This window comes from Salmo salar, chromosome ssa02 (genome assembly GCF_905237065.1).
Source record: "Salmo salar chromosome ssa02, Ssal_v3.1, whole genome shotgun sequence".
NCBI classification, from domain to species: domain Eukaryota; kingdom Metazoa; phylum Chordata; class Actinopteri; order Salmoniformes; family Salmonidae; genus Salmo; species Salmo salar.
The window spans coordinates 65130548-65151524 of NC_059443.1; the positions used below are offsets into that span (position 1 = coordinate 65130548).

General features: G+C 44.8%; 1 protein-coding gene and 1 long non-coding RNA gene across 3 annotated transcripts in view; one reads left to right on the forward strand and one right to left on the reverse strand.

The window, feature by feature from the left end:
• The window catches only part of LOC106590175 (max-interacting protein 1), a 38559-nt gene extending 21156 nt beyond the window's left edge, over positions 1-17403 (reverse strand). Inside the window, exons 1-3 of one of the 2 annotated variants that reach the window (XM_045707950.1) lie at positions 17034-17403; positions 14637-14742; positions 10665-10694 (exon numbers count right to left, since the gene is read on the reverse strand). In XM_045707950.1, the coding sequence (XP_045563906.1) occupies positions 10665-10694; positions 14637-14742; positions 17034-17268 (371 nt within the window). In that variant the 5' untranslated portion in view covers positions 17269-17403. Of the gene's footprint in view, positions 1-10664; positions 10695-14636; positions 14743-15111; positions 15611-17033 lie in introns of those variants that run through there. The other variant, XM_045707960.1, reaches the window with a different exon arrangement.
• On the forward strand, positions 8714-11719 carry LOC123730729 (uncharacterized). Its single transcript, XR_006762128.1, has 2 exons — positions 8714-8887; positions 10693-11719. It is a non-coding gene; the product is annotated as an uncharacterized lncRNA (long non-coding RNA).
• Positions 17404-20977: the final 3574 nt, after the last annotated feature.

The window sequence follows — 20977 nt, forward strand, 5'->3', positions numbered from 1 at the left end:
AGAGAGGGGTGGAGAGAGGGGTGGAGAGAGGGGTGGAGGGGGTGGAGAGAGGGGGTGGAGAGGGGAGATGGAGGGGTGGAGAGAGGGATGGAGAGAGGGGTGGAGAGGGGAGATGGAGGGGTGGAGAGGGGAGATGGAGGGGTGGAGAGGGGAGATGGAGGGGTGGAGAGGGGAGATGGAGGGGTGGAGAGGGGAGATGGAGGGGTGGAGAGAGGGGTGGAGAGGGGTGGAAAGAGGGGTGGAGAGAGGGGTGGAGAGGGGAGGAGAGAGGGATGGAGGGGTGGAGAGAGGGGTGGAGGGGTGGAGAGGGGAGATGGAGGGGTGGAGAGAGGGATGGAGAGAGGGGTGGAGAGGGGAGATGGTGAGAGGGGAGATGGAGGGGTGGAGAGGGGAGATGGAGGGTGGAGAGGGGAGATGGAGGGGTGGAGAGAGGGATGGAGGGGTGGAGATGGGGAGATAGAGAGAAAGAGAGCGCAGACCCCTCTATCACATGACCTCAGAATCATGTGATTCTGGCATCCACAAACCCTCTACTACTCAAAACATCAAGTGTGGCATTCCCTCCCCAATCCCTACCTCCATGGTGACCCGTATCCCTTCCTTTATCGTTCCCTGCTTCCCCTTCTTCCATCCATTCTTCCATCCATTCATCTCTTTCTCTATCACTCCCCATCCATCCCTCTCATTCCATCCCTCCCTCTCGTCCCATGCCTCCCTCTCTTCCCATGCCTCCACCCCCCTTCTACAGTGACCTGAGGTCAGAGGAGCTTTAGATTAAACTCCAATACCCAGAAGGCTTTACTGTCCTAAAACACCACGTTGGGCTGAAACAGATCAAACCGAGGGAGATCCCTCCGACATCCAACCAACCAGATGTTGGCTTCTGGGGCACGACTGTCCTTCTGCTATCCCTGTTATCCTCTCTCATCTCACTCTGCTCTGGTTTATGCTAATACTGTACACACACACACACACACACACACACACACACACACAGCTGTCTCCCCACCCCCACCTCAAAGCCTAAAAGCATATCCACTTAACCCTGCCTTGTAACAGTGGCTAGATACTGCTTTGCTTTATCTTGGCCAGGTCGCAATTGCAAATGACAACTTGTTCTCAACTTGCCTACCTGGTTAAATAAAAGGTGAAATAAATAAATAAATAAAAATACAGTAGTTCACCAACCCAGGACCCTATAAGCTAGCTCTGTCCCTGTTCCGGAACACTAACTGTAAACAATGACACTCCACCGCCCACGCAAACCAACCAGGAAGGATATGTCGTCAGAAGATACCGCATTTTGATTGGAGGGCAACAATCCTTAAAAATCCATGATTGGTGGAAACTGAGCAGTTTTCCCTCTAGCTGTCTAAATATAGACCCCAGAAAGATTTATTGAGGTGGTTCATTTCCAACAGGCTTCTAGTTCTTCCTTTAAGGCTGGATGATTTGGTTAGCTGGAATGCTAACAGACTGACACGCTGCTCTAGTGTGCGTCCCAAATAGCACCCGATGCCCTATATAGTGCACTACTTTCTACCAAGGCCCATAGGGAATAGGGTGCCAGTTGGGACACACTTCTAGACTAGCAGCAGCGGAGAGAACGGAACATTAGTGCATTCCATCCTGGAACCCTCCAACTAAACAGCCACTTGGGATGTGGGTTTGGATTGTCAGGAAGCGTGACCCACTATCGTTACGGGGTGCTTGATAAATTACACCACATAAGGAGTTTTATTAGTTGTGGTGAAAGGCGAAAGAGGGAGAGATGTTGATTTGATTGAAAGCACTGTCTGTATCAATTTGTGTCATTTGAAAGCTTTTTACAGCCTTATCAGGGAGATATCCCAAAAACAATCAACACACGGCTCTATTTCTATCCTTCTAAACAAACATCAGTGTGTCATCCCTAAACAAACTGGCCCCCCGTATCCTGCACATCTTGGAATGCTGTACGCGCTAATGCAAATATCCTGTATAAACACAAACATCCCTGTGTAAGGGCACAACAAGGAGGTGGAAAGATATCCGGAGTCAAAGGTCAGGTAAGAAAGGACGAGTGTCCGGCACCTAATCCAACTGGAGGGTGTGTGTGTGTGTGTGTGTGTGTGTGTGTGTGTGTGTGTGTGTGTGTTTCACTAAACCAGCGTGTTCTTACAGAGCGACTCAGCAGAGGGAGAATATAGGGCAGTCAGATAGACGTGCGTAATGAGGATGACCTAGAGATTCTCCTGTGTCTCCTCCACGGAGTGTGTGTGTGTGTGTGTGTGTGTGTGTGTGTGTGTGTGTGTAATGAGCTGATGTAGGACTGTGTGTATACAGTACATCTAGGTTTGTGTAGTGAGTGGATAAGTGCACGCGATTGGCTAAACATGTGTCATTCAGAGTCAGGCCCTTCGTGAGACAGGTGTTCTCTGTCTCTATTCACCCTGACACAGTTACTGTTACTATTGCACCCTCTCACAGCCAGATCAGCTAACGCTACACTATGCTAACTGCTAACTAACTCCTATAACAGAATATAACTTTGCTAGCTTTGCTAATGCTAACTGCTAGAAACGGCTAATGAACTCTTCTACAAAAATAGAAGTTAGCGGTTAGCATAGCCTCGCCTAGCGTAGCGGCTCTGGCTGACCAGAGGGGAAAGTGATCCAGCCCCCTTCACGTATGCGTGCTCCACCCCGACTCTGCTGTGCTCCACCCCGACTCTGCTGTGCTCCACCCCGACTCTGCTGTGCTCCACCCCGACTCTGCTGTGCTCCACCCCGACTCTGCTGTGCTCCACCCCGACTCTGCTGTGCTCCACCCCGACTCTGCTGTGCTCCACCCTGACTCTGCTGTGCTCCACCCTGACCAAAGATCAAGTCCCTTAAGCTGCTTTTCTGAGCCAAGAAAAGCTTACAAGGCATCACGTTGGTTGGCTAGGAACAAGTGTGTCACAAATCGCACCCTATTCAGTGCACTGCTTTTTACCAGAGTCGATAGGGTCAAAAGTAGTGCCCTATATCGGGAAAATATTGCCATTTGGGATGAAGCCCAACTGGGTCCAGTTTGGGCCTGGCTGCAAGGCCTGACAACAGGGAGGGTGGGGTATTGTTGTTGCTATGGTCGGAGGAGAATTGGGGCAAACTATGCTCTCACACGCCATGAAGGATGTAGTCCTGAGCACGTGACAGTACTAAAGCCTGAGCCAAAAAAACGAAAACAGCTTTCAAAGTGAAGTCACGACTTTGGTATTGTGTCTCATTGTGCTCCCCTAAAGTCATTCTGAATACTCAGCTGAGAGAAGACATGAGGTTCTTCTGAAGTTATGTTCAATTGAATGCAATGCGTAAGGGATAATCAATGAGAGGCTATGCGTCCAATGGAAAATAATGAACGACGTGGAAGGTGTTGCATTAGGTGCTAGTGGAGTGAAACTGACCTCCCACGGAGTTGCATTGTTTTCCAGAGGACGCATAGAGCCCAGAGTTGACTACCTCTTTTATACCATGGCTAGAATTTAACACATTTGCAGCTACAAATGTGTTCATTTGTATGTAGAAATGTGTTTAACATCCACTGAAGTAGCTAAGTTAGCTACAGTAGTTGCCTTGGTAACCAAACAAATAGACTTGGTAATTAAGCGAACCAAACCATCAGTCCTAGCTTGCTATTATGAAAATCGGATTCAACATTGCCAATAATGTTTTCAATGTGACTTTTGCTTTTAAAAGCAGCTCAAACATAGAACATGTAAGAATGAACTGAAGCCATTACATACTACCGTGCTGATATACTGTGTGTTATAGGGGAATAATGCACACTCTAGAATGCCCTTCAAGCCAATCAGAAACGAGTATTCAACAATGCCATGGTATACAGTTGTATATTAGAAGCTTCATCGGCGTTGTTCAGAACATCACATGCATGCGATCCAATATATAACGCTAGCAGACACACACAAAAAAACGTTTTGAGTGACAACAGAAGCAGCCGTTGTTCTGTCCCACACCATTCCATAGTCCCCTGGTAATGAGCCATGGCCATTCTCATCAGACTGTGGGCAGCCAAAACAAACACCAGGCAGCAGGGATGTAACAAGTCACCAATACGCATCGTTCCAGATTCAAATGATTAAGATAAGACTGCGTCGCATCGCGGACCCCAAACCGATCCAAATGTAGCATTCACCGGTCAGAAACTGTGTCCAAATGTAGCATTCACCGGTCAGAAACTGTGTCCAAATGTAGCATTCACCGGTCAGAAACTGTATTCAAATGTAGCATTCACCGATCAGAAATTGTATTCAGACGTAGCATTCACCGGTCAGAAACTGTATTCAGACGTAACGAATCGCCGGTTCACTACAATGTTTTGCTCATATCAGTTTTTACCTTCTGAAAATACCTCTCATATTTTGTGACAGTCATTGACCTACAAGTTATTTTCACGCAGAACAACCAAGCCTAGTCAAACTGCTCGCTGTGCTCAGCTTGGAGTGCTGACCAGCGCCAGGTAGACGGCTGTTCCTGATCTTGCTCAAACATTAGGCTTTATTAGCTGCGTGACAACCTGTGGAATTTGCTAGGTTATTGTTATCTATGTACTGTTGAAAGTTGTGTTTAACCAGAATAGAAGCAAGTTACCAGAGACACAAATCTCATCTGCAGAAGGAGAAAAGAAACTCACTAAAAACCATTGGATTAGGAGATTTTACATTACAATCTCAAACAAAGTGACGGTACAAAAAAAACACATTACCCCCCTAATCTGATAGTGGGGTGGTAGACGCCTAGTCTCCCTTATGGCTCAGATCAGAGGCCTACATAGTATACCCCATAGACATACATCATTTACACACACCCACACACACACACAGCTCAGAGAGGCTCAGCTCATGAGCTCCATCAGCAGCAGATTTGAATTTAGAATGGAAATGTTAGTGAATCGTATCGTTCTCTCATCAATCCCAACAAAGTGTTTCAAAATAAAACATAGAATTCCTGTATCAGAGCCGATGTATCTAGATACGTATCGATTCACTTTGAAAGGGAACGATGCACGTCCTTACCAGACAGGATGCCACCAAAGGGCGGGCGGGCAGACACACAGACAGACAGACAGACAGACAGACAGACAGACAGACAGACAGACAGACAGACAGACAGACAGACAGACAGACAGACAGACAGACAGACAATGGGGAAAAGATAAGTGCAAAGGGACAACCCCAAATTCCTATTGCAGCCCTGACCACTTCAAGAATCAATGGGTAGTGGGTAATTGAAATGGCAATTGAACTGCAGTAAATATTGCAGATTGTACCCTTAATATACCACAGACATCGTTTGCTGAAGGTTGTTTAAGAGAGAGTATGTTTGCACAACCCGTTGTCATAAAGTGTAGAGCGTAAAAACTAAATATCATTTCATCAGCAGCAGAGTCTAGAGACACCCGACCACCAGCACCAATATCATTTTAGGGAGTTTTTATTATTGTCTGGTGTATTATTGGCCTAATACACAATCTGAAATGAATAGGGAGCGGTGAGAGAGGCGGCATCTCTAGATTTATGCCCCAGAGTAAAAGCCTGGCCCTCTTGATTACCCATAAACAGAGACATCATAAAACATCATGGCCAGTTGAACACTCAGCTGGTTCAATAGGGACTACTACCGTACATACAATACTTAGCCTAGCATCACGCATAGCAAACAAGCTAATGGTAGGGTTTGGTTAGTAGAATACTAAGTGGTGCATTAGGGGCTAGGCTATTTGGTTAGCAAAATGCTAACTGACATACTACTCTAGCAAGGAAGCACCCCAAAAACAAACAATCAGATGATATAATTAAGCAATAAGGCCTGAGGAGGTGTGGTATATGGACAATACAGCCCTTAGCCGTGGTATATTGGCCATATATCACAAACCCCTGAGGTGCCTTATTTCTATTATAAACTGGTTACCAGTAATTAGAACAGTAAAACTTAAGGTTTGTCATACGGTCTGATATACAGTTGAAGTCGGAAGTTTACATACACCTTAGCCAAATACATTTAAACTCAGTTTTTCACAATTCCTGACATTTAATCCTAGTAAAAATTCCCTGTCTTAGGTCAGTTACGATCACCACTTTATTTTAAGAATGTGAAATGTCAGAATAATAGTAGAGAGAATGATTTATTTCAGCTTTTATTTCTTTCACCACATTCCCAGTGGGTCAGAAGTTTACATACACTCAATTAGTATTTGGTAGTATTGCCTTTAAATTGTTTAACTTGGGTCAAATGTTTCGAGTAGCCTTTAAAAAGCTTCCCAAAATAAGTTGGGTGAATTTTGGCCCATTCCTCCTGACAGAGCTGGTGTAACTGAGTCAGGTTTGTAGGCCTTCTTGCTCGCGCACACTTTTTCAATTCTGCCCACAGATTTTCTGTAGGATTGAGGTCAGGGCTTTGTGATGGCCACTCCAATACCTTGACTTTGCTGTCCTTAAGCCATTTTGCCACAACTTTGGAAGTATGCTTGGGGTCATTGTCCATTTGGAAGACCCATTTGCAACCAAGCTTTAACTTCCTGACTGATGTCTTGAGATGTTGCTTCAATATATCCACATAATTTTCCTGCCTCATGATGCCATCTATTTTGTGAAGTGCTCCAGTCCCTCCTGCAGCAAAATCTTCACAAGGTCCTTTGCTGTTGTTCTGGGATTGATTTGCACTTTTCGAACCAAAGTACGTTCATCTCTAGGAGACAGAAAGCGTCTCCTTCCTGAGTGGTATGACGCTGCGTGGTCCCAGGGTGTTTATACTTGCGTACTATTGTTTGTAGAGATGAACGTGTTACATTCAGGCATTTGGAAATTGCTCCCAAGTATGAACCAGACTTGTGGAGGTCTACAATTTTTTTCTGAGGTCTTGTCTGATTTCTTTGGATTTTCCCATGATGCCAGGCAAAGAGGCACTGAGTTTGAAGGTAGGCCTTGAAATACATCCACAACTCCAACTGACTCAAATGATGTCAATTAGCCTATCAGAAGCTTCTAAAGCCATGATATAATTATCTGGAATTTTCCAAGCTGTTTAAAGGCACAGTCAACTTAATGTATGTAAACTTCTGATCCACTGGAATTGTGATACAGTGAATTATAAGTGAAATAGTCTGTCTGTAAATAATTGTTGGGAAAATTACTTGTGTCATGCTCAAAGTAGATGTCCTAACCGACCTGCCAAAACTATAGTTTGTTAACAAGAAATTTGTGGAGTGGTTGAAAAAACGAGTTTTAATGACTCCAACCTAAGTGTATGTAAACTTCCAACTTCAACTGTACCTCAGCTTTCAGCCAATCAGTATTCAGGGCTCAAACCACCCAGTTTATAATTTGTTTTAGGTACTATTTGTTTTGTGTAATGTTACCTGACGTTTTGGGAAGCACCCAGCATACCCTAACAAACAAGCTGAACCAACCAGTTTAAACTCTAGCTCTAATGCAGTAGGTTCTAATTTCACGTCTGCATGTATGAGCGAAACTGGTTTATAAGAGGCAGCTAACTAATCAAAGAGGGTGAAACCGAGGCGTTATCTAGTCTGGTGGCGGTGGAGGCTGTTGCTACAGTATGTGAGCATCTGGAATGTGGTTTCTGGGTTTCAGGTTCCTTTCATCTCCTACCCTGTCATCTCTGTCTGCCGCACGGCTCTGTCACTACAGGGTTATCACCTCACCGGCCTGCTGCGGTAGCAAGAAGAATGGAACAGAACTAGTCCGTTTGATAAACTTGACAAAATGGAAGTGTTCCACTCCAGAATCCAGAGTGCAGCAGGGCTGGCTTGGACAATTCACTTCCTAACAGGCTTAGTAGGCCCATGACATATAAAGTACGCTATTTGCTTACTGCATGCAAATATAGGGATTAGAAGTTATATTCAGATTTTTGAATGTTTTTTCTTAAAGGGCTGGATTACGATTGCTCCATGAATGAAACTCATTTCTCTCATTTAATGTTGATTTGTTTTAGGCTTAATCTACCCAGCAAAAACACCACTCACTGTGGCCTAGGTCTAAATGTCATGTGGTAGGTTGAAGACCTTGTCAACAGCAACTAGCAGGTGCACTTGGCTGCTACAGTGCTGTTTTAGCATACTGCACTGAGCACGGGATGTTCCAAACCAGCTAGGCAAGCACATCAGTTAGTTACACCAGCAAAAGCCTACAGATGTAGGATCTTCATTTGATCACCCTGTCATAGATCTTTCCTTTTTTTTTTTTTACTTGTAGTGTATTTGAGGTTTAAAAAGGCTTCTGACGTTCGGAATTTCCACTTTGACATTTCAAACTTGATTTCCCCTACAAAAACATCTATTAATTATAATACACATATTCATTCACATTTTCAGTTGCTGCAGGATTATTTTCCTGCTGTAGCAAACTGGCTCAAATGAAGATCCTACATCTGTACTTCTCCTCTCCTCCTACCCTCATCACTTATCTCTGCCACAACCCACACAGAGCCACCAGGGCCACACGCTGCGTCAGCACTGACGATGCAAAACCATGTGGGCACTATCTGCCAGAACCAGTCTCTGTGGCAGGATGGTAGGATGCCATGGTATCACTAGAACACAGGACAGTCATGAGATGATACGACATCATAACCATGTCTGTTTAACTATTGGTCAACCAACACATCTCCTCCCCCAATGTCCCTGTCATTTAGAAAAGTCACAAAATAAATAAGGAGGTGGTATGCAATTAAACGAATTGCTTGCGGCTACATTATGAGATGAGTGGGCTTGTTTTTACTAGAAATCCTTCGCTGTCTCGCCTCGTATTATTGATGGTTTCCAGGTGAACCCTTCCAGACCTTCCTCTCCTCTCAGGCGATTGATGAAGCCTAAACACTCCAAAGTAGGTGGTTGAACTTCTATTCTGATAAGGGCTTCTAAGGATCCACTGTGCTCTGTCTGTACAAAGCAACCATGAAAACCCTGGGTGTGTCTGAAATGGCACCCTATTTACTATGCAGTGCACTATTTTTGACCAGGGACTAAATTGTACCATGTTCCCTATATAGTGCCCTACGGTGCCGGATCAAAAGTATTACACTTTATTGGGAATAGGGTGCCATTTCAGACACTGAATATGCCTCTGGTTTCAGGCCCAGTTTGCTCTGCTTGCACCCTACCTTGCCTAGCTGTAACTGTGTAACTCAAAGCCCTTAGCAATGACCCCATTGCATAACCCAATGTACTGTAGAGTAGTGAACCCAATGTAGTGTACAGTGGAGACTCAACATAAAGAGAGGACGAGGGAGGGCAGAGAGAGAGAGAGAGAGAGGGGGAGGGCAGAGAGAGCAGAGAGAGAGGGGGAGGGCAGAGAGAGAGACGACAGAGAGAGAGAGAGGGCAGAGAGACAGAGAGAGAGGGGGAGGGCAGAGAGAGAGACGACAGAGAGAGAGAGAGGGCAGAGAGACAGAGAGATAGGGGGAGGGCAGAGAGACAGAGAGAGAGCAGAGAGACCGAGAGATAGGGGAGGGCAGAGAGACAGAGAGAGAGGGGGGAGGGCAGAGAGACAGAGAGAGAGGGGGGAGGGCAGAGAGAGCAGAGAGAGAGACGACAGAGAGAGAGGGCAGAGAGACAGAGAGAGAGGGGGGAGGGCAGAGTGCAGAGGGCAGAGAGAGAGAGAGACGACAGAGAGAGAGGGCAGAGAGACAGAGAGAGAGGGGGGAGGGCAGAGGGCAGAGAGAGAGACGACAGAGAGAGAGGGCAGAGAGACAGAGAGAGAGGGGGGAGGGCAGAGAGAGACGACAGAGAGAGAGGGGGGAGGGCAGAGGGCAGAGAGAGAGACGATAGAGAGAGAGAGAGGGCAGAGAGACAGAGGGGAGGGCAGAGAGAGAGACGACAGAGAGAGAGGGCAGAGAGAGAGAGAGAGAGGGGGGGAGGGCAGAGAGAGACGACAGAGAGAGAGGGCAGAGAGAGAGAGGGGGAGGGCAGAGAGAGAGATGGGGGGAGGGCAGAGAGAGACGACAGAGAGAGAGAGGGCAGAGAGAGAGAGAGAGAGGGGGAGGGCAGAGAGAGACGACAGAGAGAGAGAGGGCAGAGAGAGAGAGAGAGAGAGGGGGAGGGAGGACAGAGAGAGAGAGGGCAGAGAGAGAGAGGGGGGGAGGGAGGACAGAGAGAGAGAGGGCAGAGAGAGAGAGAGAGGGGGAGGGAGGACAGAGAGAGAGGGAGAGGACAGAGAGAGAGAGGGCAGAGAGAGAGAGAGAGAGAGAGAGAGAGGGAGGGGGAGGGAGGGAGGACAGAAAGAGAGGGCAGAGAGAGGGCAGAGAGGGAGAAAGGAGGACAGAGAGAGAAAGGGGGAGGGAGGGCGGGCAGAGAGAGAGGGGGGACAGAGAGACAGAGAGAGAAAGGGCAGAGATACAGACAACACAGAGAGAGAGAGGTGGAGTATAGGAGAGAGGGAGGGAATGTCCTTAGATTAAGAGGAACTAGGTCAAATCTTACTTTTGGTTTTAATAACCTGTTGCTGGGTAAAGTTGCCTGGTGGAAAGCTCCAAACTGGCAAGCTAAGAGCAAGCGCTTTTGCAGTGCAATTTGAGGGGCTAGTTGGACTTTTCAGTATAGATTTGGACAGGTTTACTTTTTGTTTTAAGTCTAATAAGTATGAAAATGAAAGACCAACTCACCTGTTCTTCTCCAACTCATTATGTGTAGACCTGCAAACGGAAAAACAAGAAAGGAACTTGTTAACCAAGGAACCAACACATCGCAAAGACCTGTGACATTTCAACACATTCAATCAATTAAAAAGCTTCAATTCAAAAGTATTTTAACAACCAGCCACGGATTCAGTTGAGAGCGACAGTATATTGGTGGCGTACTGCACTCACTTTGACTTGGTCTGATTAGAATGAATTGGACTGATCAATTAATCCCAATTGAGAAGTACTGTACAAACCTCTAACAACACACACACAGACCAGCTGGGCTGTGATGTACCACACCAAGACAGTGCCTGAGAGTCAGCGTGCACTATGAACTGTGAGTTTGGTCGATACGCCCGGCCAGGCTTCAGTCCCATACAAAGGGCCTGTATCGTCACACTTCAACCTCCTCTTCCTCCAACAGTGCATAGTCCATGTAGCCCCATGTATATGGCTGCCTGAGAGTGTGGCGTGTGTGTGTGTCAGTCCAGGCCTCAGACTCAGTACTGTGTTAATAATGCAAAGTGATTCAGCTGGTCCCCTAAGAGCCTCTTTGTATGACAACACACTGAAGATAATCAGGCCCTCCTGCCTCGGCCTAAATGGCCTGCCTGCCCGCCCAGTGTGTGTGTGTGTGTGTGTGTGTGCGTGTATGAGAGTGTGTGTGTGTGTCTTTTAAAACAAACTCCTCCTCAGCTCCTCAACCCACTCGCCGCAAGGAGGAACCATTTATTGGTTCCCAGGTCATATAGGCACTTCTCTTTATTTGAGGGGGACTATTACAGTCGCCAAACAATGGCCTCCGCCTGCAGAAGCTGACCTGATTGGATAGCTCGCTGTTCTGCTACAGGGAACAAGGAACGAGTGTGGAAGAGAGGAAGGAGAAAGACAGAGGGGGAGGAAAAAAGACACTGCCAGGTTACAAGGGATTCTGGGAGTTGGCGCCTCTTCAGAGCGACTCCAAAGCCTTTTTTTTGTGTGTGTGTTTAATTATTGATGTAAATAAAAATACCATATGTCTCCATTAGAATACATTACCACCGCTGCTGCTCTTGTGCTTATTGTGTATGCAAGACTGGGTCAACAACTGAACTGTGACAGTCATTTCTCATTAACAGGACCATGGAACTCGGTCTCTGCTAAGCCGGCCATCATTGCCGAGCAAGACCAAAGATGTAACCAATTTCCTGTGTAAACTTTAAATAATTATGTAGAAACATGTCATCCTCGCCCAAAACATTTTTGCAACTCTGTGGTGTAAATAATCAACCGTGCTGGGCTCTGCGTGTCAGGCTACACACACACTCCTAGACACACAACCTACACCCACAAGCGTATCTTGATTCATCTAAAGCGTTTTTATCTACAGAGCCTATAGTCCACCAGCCAGCCAGGAGCCAGGAGCCAGAGCCTGACTCCATTTATTTGTGGAAATACCACACAATTTACAGCTCAGCTCATAAACTGTACAAAGCCTTCTAGTATACAACGTTAAAACTTTATGCTCCTGCAAGTTTATTTCTCCCCTGTAAAAAAAAAAAAACGATGGAGAGCTATTAAAGGGGCGCAGTCAAACTGTGTCTGCTGCTATTGAGTTGTTCTAATGGTGGCCAGCGGCTGACTAGCAACAGTCTGAATCAGTGACATCCTCAGCCCGTCACGCACCAACGGAGGGTCCACCAGACACGACCGAGATCAATACACAACACAGTATCATTTCTATGATGGCGAGCATCAGACTTCTCTTCCACTGTTGTTGTTAGCCTAGGCTACTGTTAGCCTAGCCTAGGCTACTGTTAGCCAACAAAAAACAAAATAGCACCTGAAAACAACTGTGCACTGTCTGCTGTTGTGGCATTTTGCATCATTGGTCAAGATTATTTTGAATTTCGACTGTCCGGATATCGGATAACCCCCCCCAAAAAATGGTGATATTATTTGAATAGTGAAATCATTTCAAATGCCCATCCTTACTCAAAGCAGGTTAGAGCAAACTCTTAAACTACTTGAAACATTTCAAATAGTATTTGAACCCTGGTCTGCAGCAGCCAGCCCATGGAGGAAGGATCAACCAACAAACCCACAGTACATCTTTATATGGAGGCCTGGAGCGGCTCTTTGTAAACGAGATCAAGCCAGATAGACCTAGATCTCCTATATGGGTTAGCACTAGTAAACACACTGGCCCAGGGTTTCCCAAGGTAAACACCAAATCCTGGCACTACACAGCTGATTCAAATAACCTACTCATCATCAAGCATTGTAGTGTTTGGGCAGAAACCAAAACGTGCACCCCTTGAGGTCCCGAGGACCGAGTTTGGGAAATGCTGCACTAGCCTATACAGTAGACACTAGCGTATAATCACCCTCTACAGTAGGTTACAGGACACATCAAATCAGCTATCAGAGAGCGATCAGAATGTCTGTAGCTATAGCTCAACAGATGCAGATGACTTGAATGGAGGAATGGAGGATCCCTCACACACACACACACACACACACACACACACACACACACACACACACACACACACACACACACACACACACACACACACACACACACACACACAGATGAGATAACCATGTCCCTGCTGTATAGGGTGAAAGAGGGACAGAGAGAGTGAGATAAGCCCATCACCTATAAGCCTCAACATGCTACAAATGAGGAGGCCTTACTTGGCCACACACACACCAGAGCCAATCTGATCACTATCGTTGCCATGCATAACTAGGCTACACCATAGCCGTGTCAAATGTTTGTTCCTGTTTTTCATTCCTCTCACGTTTAAGATGAAAAAGGCTCTCAGTCTCTCAGTAGGATTGAATCGTGGCTGGCTGTCCATGGTAAGATGGATTTATAAGTAGAGGACAATAGTCTGTCCATGTTCTTAACCGAAAACACCACCTTACGCTATTATAGTCTATACAGCCTCTAGTCGTCAATGCATTTTCCTCTGAAAGAGCATTACGTGCAGTAGTATCAATCTCGTCTAAGGCTCTTTGTAGAATGTCATTCTCAAATAGATTGGCTATTGAAGTGCAGGCTAACATACATTAGATTAAACTGCAAAGACATTTCAATTATAAATCAGATGACACATACAAATGGGGGGAAAAAAATCATAAAGCCACATCGACAGTCTTTTAAAAGGTTCTATGTATTCACCTTGCTTGTGCCTGCATACAACACCTGCCTGCATACAACACCAGCCTGCCTGCATACAACACCAGCAGCAAATAGGAGCTTTTTCCCTTCGGGGTTGGGGACAAAACTAACCAAATATTATAGCTTGGGAAGACTATAGAAACATATAGAATTAACAAATGTTTCAACGCTGTAAAATGGCAAACAGTTGTAAGACTGTAATAACGACTATATTATAACCAAGTATGATTTGTTTTGTACATAAAATAATTTAAAACCTTGTGGTGTTCGTCTGTTTTTCCATCTCCATCTGCAACTTTCTCCCAGTCCCTAACCTCCATCAGTTTGACAATCAGCTGATGATAGCAGCTGGTGCTGCCAGCCCTACCCCATACCCCAGGCAAAGAGTGCCCTAACATTCATTCTCTGTAGGCTGCACGGTTTTTCATCCACGTGTATATTTTATGCTTGGACAATTTCTCTGAATATATGTTAACTCCTGCTTATAACATGCCATGATGTTCTATGAGTGAGCTTACATGCTGCGACAGCGGGCAGAACTAGGTTAAGACACTCAAGTGGTGTTGTGGCAACCACATCTAGGCTTGTTTTACCAGCAGTTAGGCTACAACGTTGCACTGACAGTCGAGTGATATCACATTATGGCAGCATTGTTATCGGTCATTCAGCTTATTATACAGAAAGTCAACTGAAGTTTAGCGCAACATGCATACCCAGGCAAATAACACATTGGCATCGCATGCCTGCTTGAAGCTATTGATCAACAAAAGTGCCGTTTTTCTTACCTGTTATGGTTATTGTGGAACTTCTTGTTTCGAAATTTATTTTGCCTCTGGTAGTTCGTGTTCTGAATTGACGACGGAAACGTCGATGCATATCCGTGTTCACACTCTGTTGAAATAAAATTGTGGTTAGGGCGAGTTGGACCGTACCCCACCATACGCAACATTTTGTAAACAACGGACAAAATATATACAATGTTGGTGCTAGATCATCTGAATATATGGGGCAACTCATGCCACCCACACATCTACCGTTAACGGAATGAATCGTTTGTTTTTCGGTGATTACGCTTGAAAACAGCATCAACACACACACAGAACACTTACATAGCCTAGCTACATTTGTCTGTGGTGTATTTTAAAGTTGTCAAACATGACAAGCAAATTATTTAAAACTCTGAAACGACACAAATTAATCTACATAATCAAATTAAACTAATCTAACCACAAATGTGTAACGTGTTTTTATTTTGCATACCTCTCTCCCTTCTATCAAGATATTCTGCCGCTTCCAATAACCTCTGGATGTTCATCAACTGCACTGCCGTCATTCTGCAGGAGCTAGCGAACGTTAGCTAAACGTTTCTACAACTTCTAATACTATTTCAAAGACAGGTAGTATTGCGGTTCACGATCAAAAATCGGAATAATTGTTCCACGTTGAGTATAACACAAAACGTTACTTCATGAATGTCTTGTCTTGTTAGCTGGCCCTGTAATTTAAAGCGCTGTCGAAAAAAATCTGCCCAGTTTTAACATGCAACACAGGTAGCTAGCTGCAGCCTAGTGATTCACGTTTTCAGCCGTTTCAAAAATCGAAAAACTAGTGTGGCAAAGTATTCAAAGTATTCAGGAAAAACAGTTACAAATTGTATAAAATGAATATAAACTACATCAAATTTCCACCCAAAGCCTGAAAAAGTCCCTGCTGCTGCCTGTGTTCACTCCTCCCAGTTTGTTTACCTAGCTCCACAGCTGAGGGGCGGAGACCTAGCATAAAACTGGGGGCTGGTCTCGACGCAAAGCTTTATGGGATATGTAGTCTTTATTCTACTGGCCTCCACGCTGAAAATATGACCCTTATGCTATGGCTGCTATGAAACTTTGCAAGGTGCTACTGTCCACGTACAACGTTTCATGTTATTGAAATAATTACTTTTAATTGGATATTTAAAGGAAAGAGACTAAATGATATGAATAAGCCCTATTTGTATGCTATTCTCGATTATCATATCTCTTCTCGCATTCATTTCTGGCAAAAAAGACTGCAAGTCCCATGAATCAACACCAGAGTGGGGGTGTACCCGCCGACTGAAGCCAGGCCCAGCAACAAATTACATCACCGCAAAGGAGACGCTCGATTGGTGATACCTTGTGACAGGCATCTCATGCGAACTTGCACTTGACCAATCACAAAGGGATTTCGCGCCATGTGGAAAACCCGCAAGTATCAGGAAGCAACAACAATCGGGTAGGAAAAAATAAGAGATGAAAATGTTGCACGAAAGATCTCATTATTTGTTAGATAATAAGAGAATAGTAATCAATTTTCTGTAACTTTGAAACGTACTTATTATATTACACTTTTTGCAATAACCTGATACATAGTGTACAAAATAAAGTATTTATTTTAAAAGAATCTAAGAAAGTAGGCAAGCATCTATTCAACAAAATAATCTTGAGATTTACAGATTGTGAAACTATTGCACAATGAACAGAAATATAAAGCAATACAACTGAAACCAGGTGCTCTAGGCTAGCGTCAAAATAGTGAGAAAAAGCATCCTATTTGAAATATGTGCAAACATCTAACAATAGGCCTATCTCTCCCCCCTAACAATCGAGCTGATTAGGCTACAGAGAAGGATGCGGGGGCACTATGACGTCACCCAAAAATGAGTTGGAGGGCGCTGCGATGCTGTGCTCAGATTTATCTAATCTCAAAGTAGTGGCCAATACAATGTTCTGTGCACCCACACCCAACACCATTGTGGGGTTTAATCAATCTAGGCTTTGTCGGTGGCCTGGCCTATATGGTGAAATAGGCCTAGATGGTGAAATGGGAATTTAGGCTAAATTATGAAATTGTTACAGTGAGCAGGTGCAAAGCAAATTATGCTTTTGAGGGGTAGAAAAACGTACAACCAACAAAAATAAATATATCTTAATCATATCGGAAATCTAGGCTACAGGGAAAGTAATAGATAATGTAATACATTCATACTATTAGGCTATTAGTGCAGTGCAATATCAGTGCGAGTGCATAATAATGCATGCATGAGAATAATAAGTAGATCAGTTGAATGAACTCAGCCCTTTGTTGTCTCGCGTCTGTTGACAATGAAACTCTTGTTTCCCTGAATATTACTGGGGGGAAAACCGTTACACAAATAAACTTACTTCCATCCTTCCTCTCGGCGTTCTCGATAAAACTTGCTGCTTCCAGCAAAACTTGAACGTTTTTCAGAAAAGTATCAATCTGACTCAATGGAGAAGAAGCGCAGTCTCTGGAGTTGAAGACGTCATTGATAGAGCAACTAGACATATCAAAATCTTGCCGATCCATAGACGTTTCGGAGTCCAAAAACACATATTCGCTCTTCAACTCTTTTTTCTGCCTATCACTTCTGGCCATTTTCGTTCACTTGGCCTGCTTTGCCGGCTACTTTTCCAGGAGGAAAATAAACTGAAAGGCAGCTAGCAGTAGAGGCTGCTTTGCTTCTTGGTGGTGATAGGGCTTTTATGAATGCAGGTTACAATGCACGAAACGGTGCTTGGAGGATTGTGGCGCATGGGGCACCCGGAGAGCCTGCATCTGCCTGATGAACGCCGCATGGTCCTGACGCCGGCTTTTCAAGGTATGTTCCTGCTGACGGTTGTCTCTACCCCAGATTTTGTAGACTACAGACAATATTACGCCAATATTTCTTTATGATAGCAATAGAATGACAACTATTAGAGTTGGTGGATAAGGTGGCTGTAAGCACTGTATGTAATACGATTATATCTTGGTGTTCTTTTTGACTCATGTAGGCTGTTTTGTTCACATCACTAAGTAATGTGAATGAAGGATTACTTTAATATTATCAGCAATTGAGAGGATAGGTCACACACACCCATTCATATTGTCTACATTCAGACAATTGTTGTCTTTCTGGACCAGATCCAGGTGTGTGCAACATGTAGACTGAAAAGATTTGGCATGGGTCCTCAGATCCTCAAAAGGTTCTACAGCTGCACCATCGAGAACATCCAGACTGGTTGCATCACTGCCTGGTATGGCAACTGCTCGGCCTCCGACCACAAGGCACTACAGAGGGTAGTGCGTACGGCCCAGTACATTACTGGGGCCAAGCTTCCTGCCATCCAGGACCTCTATACCAGGCGGTGTCAGAGGAAGGCCCTAAAAATTGTCAAAGACTCCAGCCACCCTAGTCATAGACTGTTCTCTCTGCTACCGCACGGCAAGCAGTACCGGAGCGCCAAGTCTAGGTCCAAGAGGCTTCTAAACAGCATCTACCCCAAGCCATAAGACTCCTGAACATCTAATCAAATGGCTACCCAGACTATTTGCAGTGCCCCCCCCCCCCTCCCTCTACACTGCTGCTACTCTCTGTTATTATCTCTATGTCATTAGTCACTTTAATAACTCTACCTTCATGTACTGTACATATTACCTCAATTACCTCAACTAACCTCCGCACATTGACTCTGTACTGGTACCCCCTGTATATAACCTCACTATTGTTATTTCACTGCTGCTCTTTAATTATTTGTTACTTTTCTTTCTTTCTTTTTTTTAGGTATTTTTCTTAAATCTTAAATCTGCATTGTTGGTTAAGGCCTTGTAAGTAAGCATTTCACTGTAATCCTCCATTTCACTGTAACCTGTTGTATTCGGCGCATGTGACAAATCAAATTTGGTTTGATGTATGACCTGCCTGAATAGGCTAGAAAAAACTCCAGTCTTCTTGAACTTCAACCAGGAAGGAGCATTCCTTTGAAAAAGGGAGAAAAGTACTACATTTTTTTGTGTGACTGCCTGGAATGGAAGGAGCTGATTACCCTTGATTCTTTGCCCATTTCCCAGGAGCCTTTTAGCTTTTTACAGCATGAGATAGTTCTTTTTACCCGGTACATAGCCTACTACATGTTGAGACAGAGCTCTCTCCTCTTTGAAATCTACTTCAAACACACACACACACACACACACACACACACACACACACACACACACACACACACACACACACACACACACACACACACACACACACACACACACACACACACACACACACACACACACACACACACACACACACCACTTCAAAGCAGCAGCAGTGGGCTATGGGTGTTTGATGTAAGGTTCACAGAGAAGTCCAACGCACCAGGGAACCACGACAGAGTCCGTCCCCTCTCTGTCATGCCCTGCTGCGTAGAAGGAAAAGAGGAAGGACGGAAGCCATTTGAGGGACAGAGCTAGCTGCCCTGGTCTGGTCTGCTCTGGCTCAGTGGCCTTGTTTGAAGGTATTGCATTTCCGAAATGAATGGATCTATAAATAAAACGCTCCAGAATATTAGTAGGCCTATATACGAGTGGCTTATATAGGAGTTTCAAATTCCTAATTCTATGAGTTCTTTACCATTCGGCCATCAGATTGTCCACCAATGCTCCTTATAGGACACATCACTGCACTCTATACTCCTCTGTAGACTGGTCATCTCTGCATACCCGTCGCAAGACCCACTGGTTGATGCTTATTTATAAAACCCTCTTAGGCCTCACTCCTCCCCTATCTGAGATATCTACTGCAGCCCTCATCCTCCACATACAACACCCGTTCTGCCAGTCACATTCTGTTAAAGGTCCCCAAAGCACACACATCCCTGGGTCGCTCCTCTTTTCAGTTCGCTGCAGCTAGCGACTGGAACAAGCTGCAACAAACACTCAAACTGGGCAGTTTTATCTCAATCTCTTCATTCAAAGACTCAATTGTGGACACTATTACTGACAATTGTGGTTGCTTTGTGTGATGTATTGTTGTCTCTACCTTCTTGACCTTTGTGCTGCTGACTTTGCCCAATAATGTTTGTACCATGTTTTTGTGCTGCTACCATGCTGTGTTGTCATGTTTTGCTGTTATGTTGTTGACTTAGGTCTCTCTTTATGTAGTGTTGTGTCTCTCTTGTTGTAATGTTTGTTTTGTCCTATATTTATATTGTATTTATTTTTTAATTGTTTTAATCCCAGGCCCACGTCGCTGCAGGAGGCCTTTTGCCTTTTGGTAGGCCGTCATTGTAAATAAGAATTTGTTCTTAACTGACTTGCCTAGTTAAATAAAGGTTAAATAAAAAAGAAATCAATCAAAATAACTTCCCTGTGTTTCGAGGTAAATGGGTGCAGTTTGTTCATTGTGTTATAAAGTCTAATATTTGACCAATCAGATATCCAAGATGGAACAATGGAATATCCCAAATCATAGGAGTCAGACTTTCAATTGCTAAAGTGGACAGACACAGACAGACAGACAGACAGACAGACAGACAGACAGACAGACAGACAGAGACAGACAGACAGACAGACAGACAGACAGACAGACAGACAGACAGACAGACAGACAGACAGACAGACAGACAGACAGCACTGATCTCCAGTGTGGGAGAAAGGCTTATGAGAAGGCCGTAGCTTGGGGCTGATTGAGTGGTGTCTGAAAAAGCCAAAGACACGCTACTGACCCACTCAGGGGTGGAACCATGCCGCTTACAAAACACACACACACACACACACACACACACACACACACACACACACACACACACACACACACACACACACACACACACACACACACACACACACACACACACACACACACACACACACACACACACACACACCCTTGCCTTAAGCCATGGATGGTGACTAACAAACCATGCAGGGTGGATCCCCCAACACCAGGGCACCAGTGGAGAACCCAGGTCAACTATTCCAATAACTACAGCTCATTCTTCTAGGCTTAACTGGCGACCATAACAACCAGCTCATCCCTTACAGCGAGCCCTAAGGACAGACTCAGACTGTTGAAATGGCATCCTAGTAGTGCACTATAGGGTTTATACTAGTGCACTAGGAAGTAGGGGGGCATTTCAGATTGTCCCTAAATGTGTTGAAATGCTAGATTATACTAGTGCACTAGGAAATAGGGGGCCATTTCAGATTGTCCCTAAACATGTTGAAATGCCAGATTATACTAGTGCACTAGGAAATAGGGGGCCATTTCAGATTGTCCCTAAACATGTTGAAATACCAGATTATACTAGTGCACTAGGAAATAGGGGGC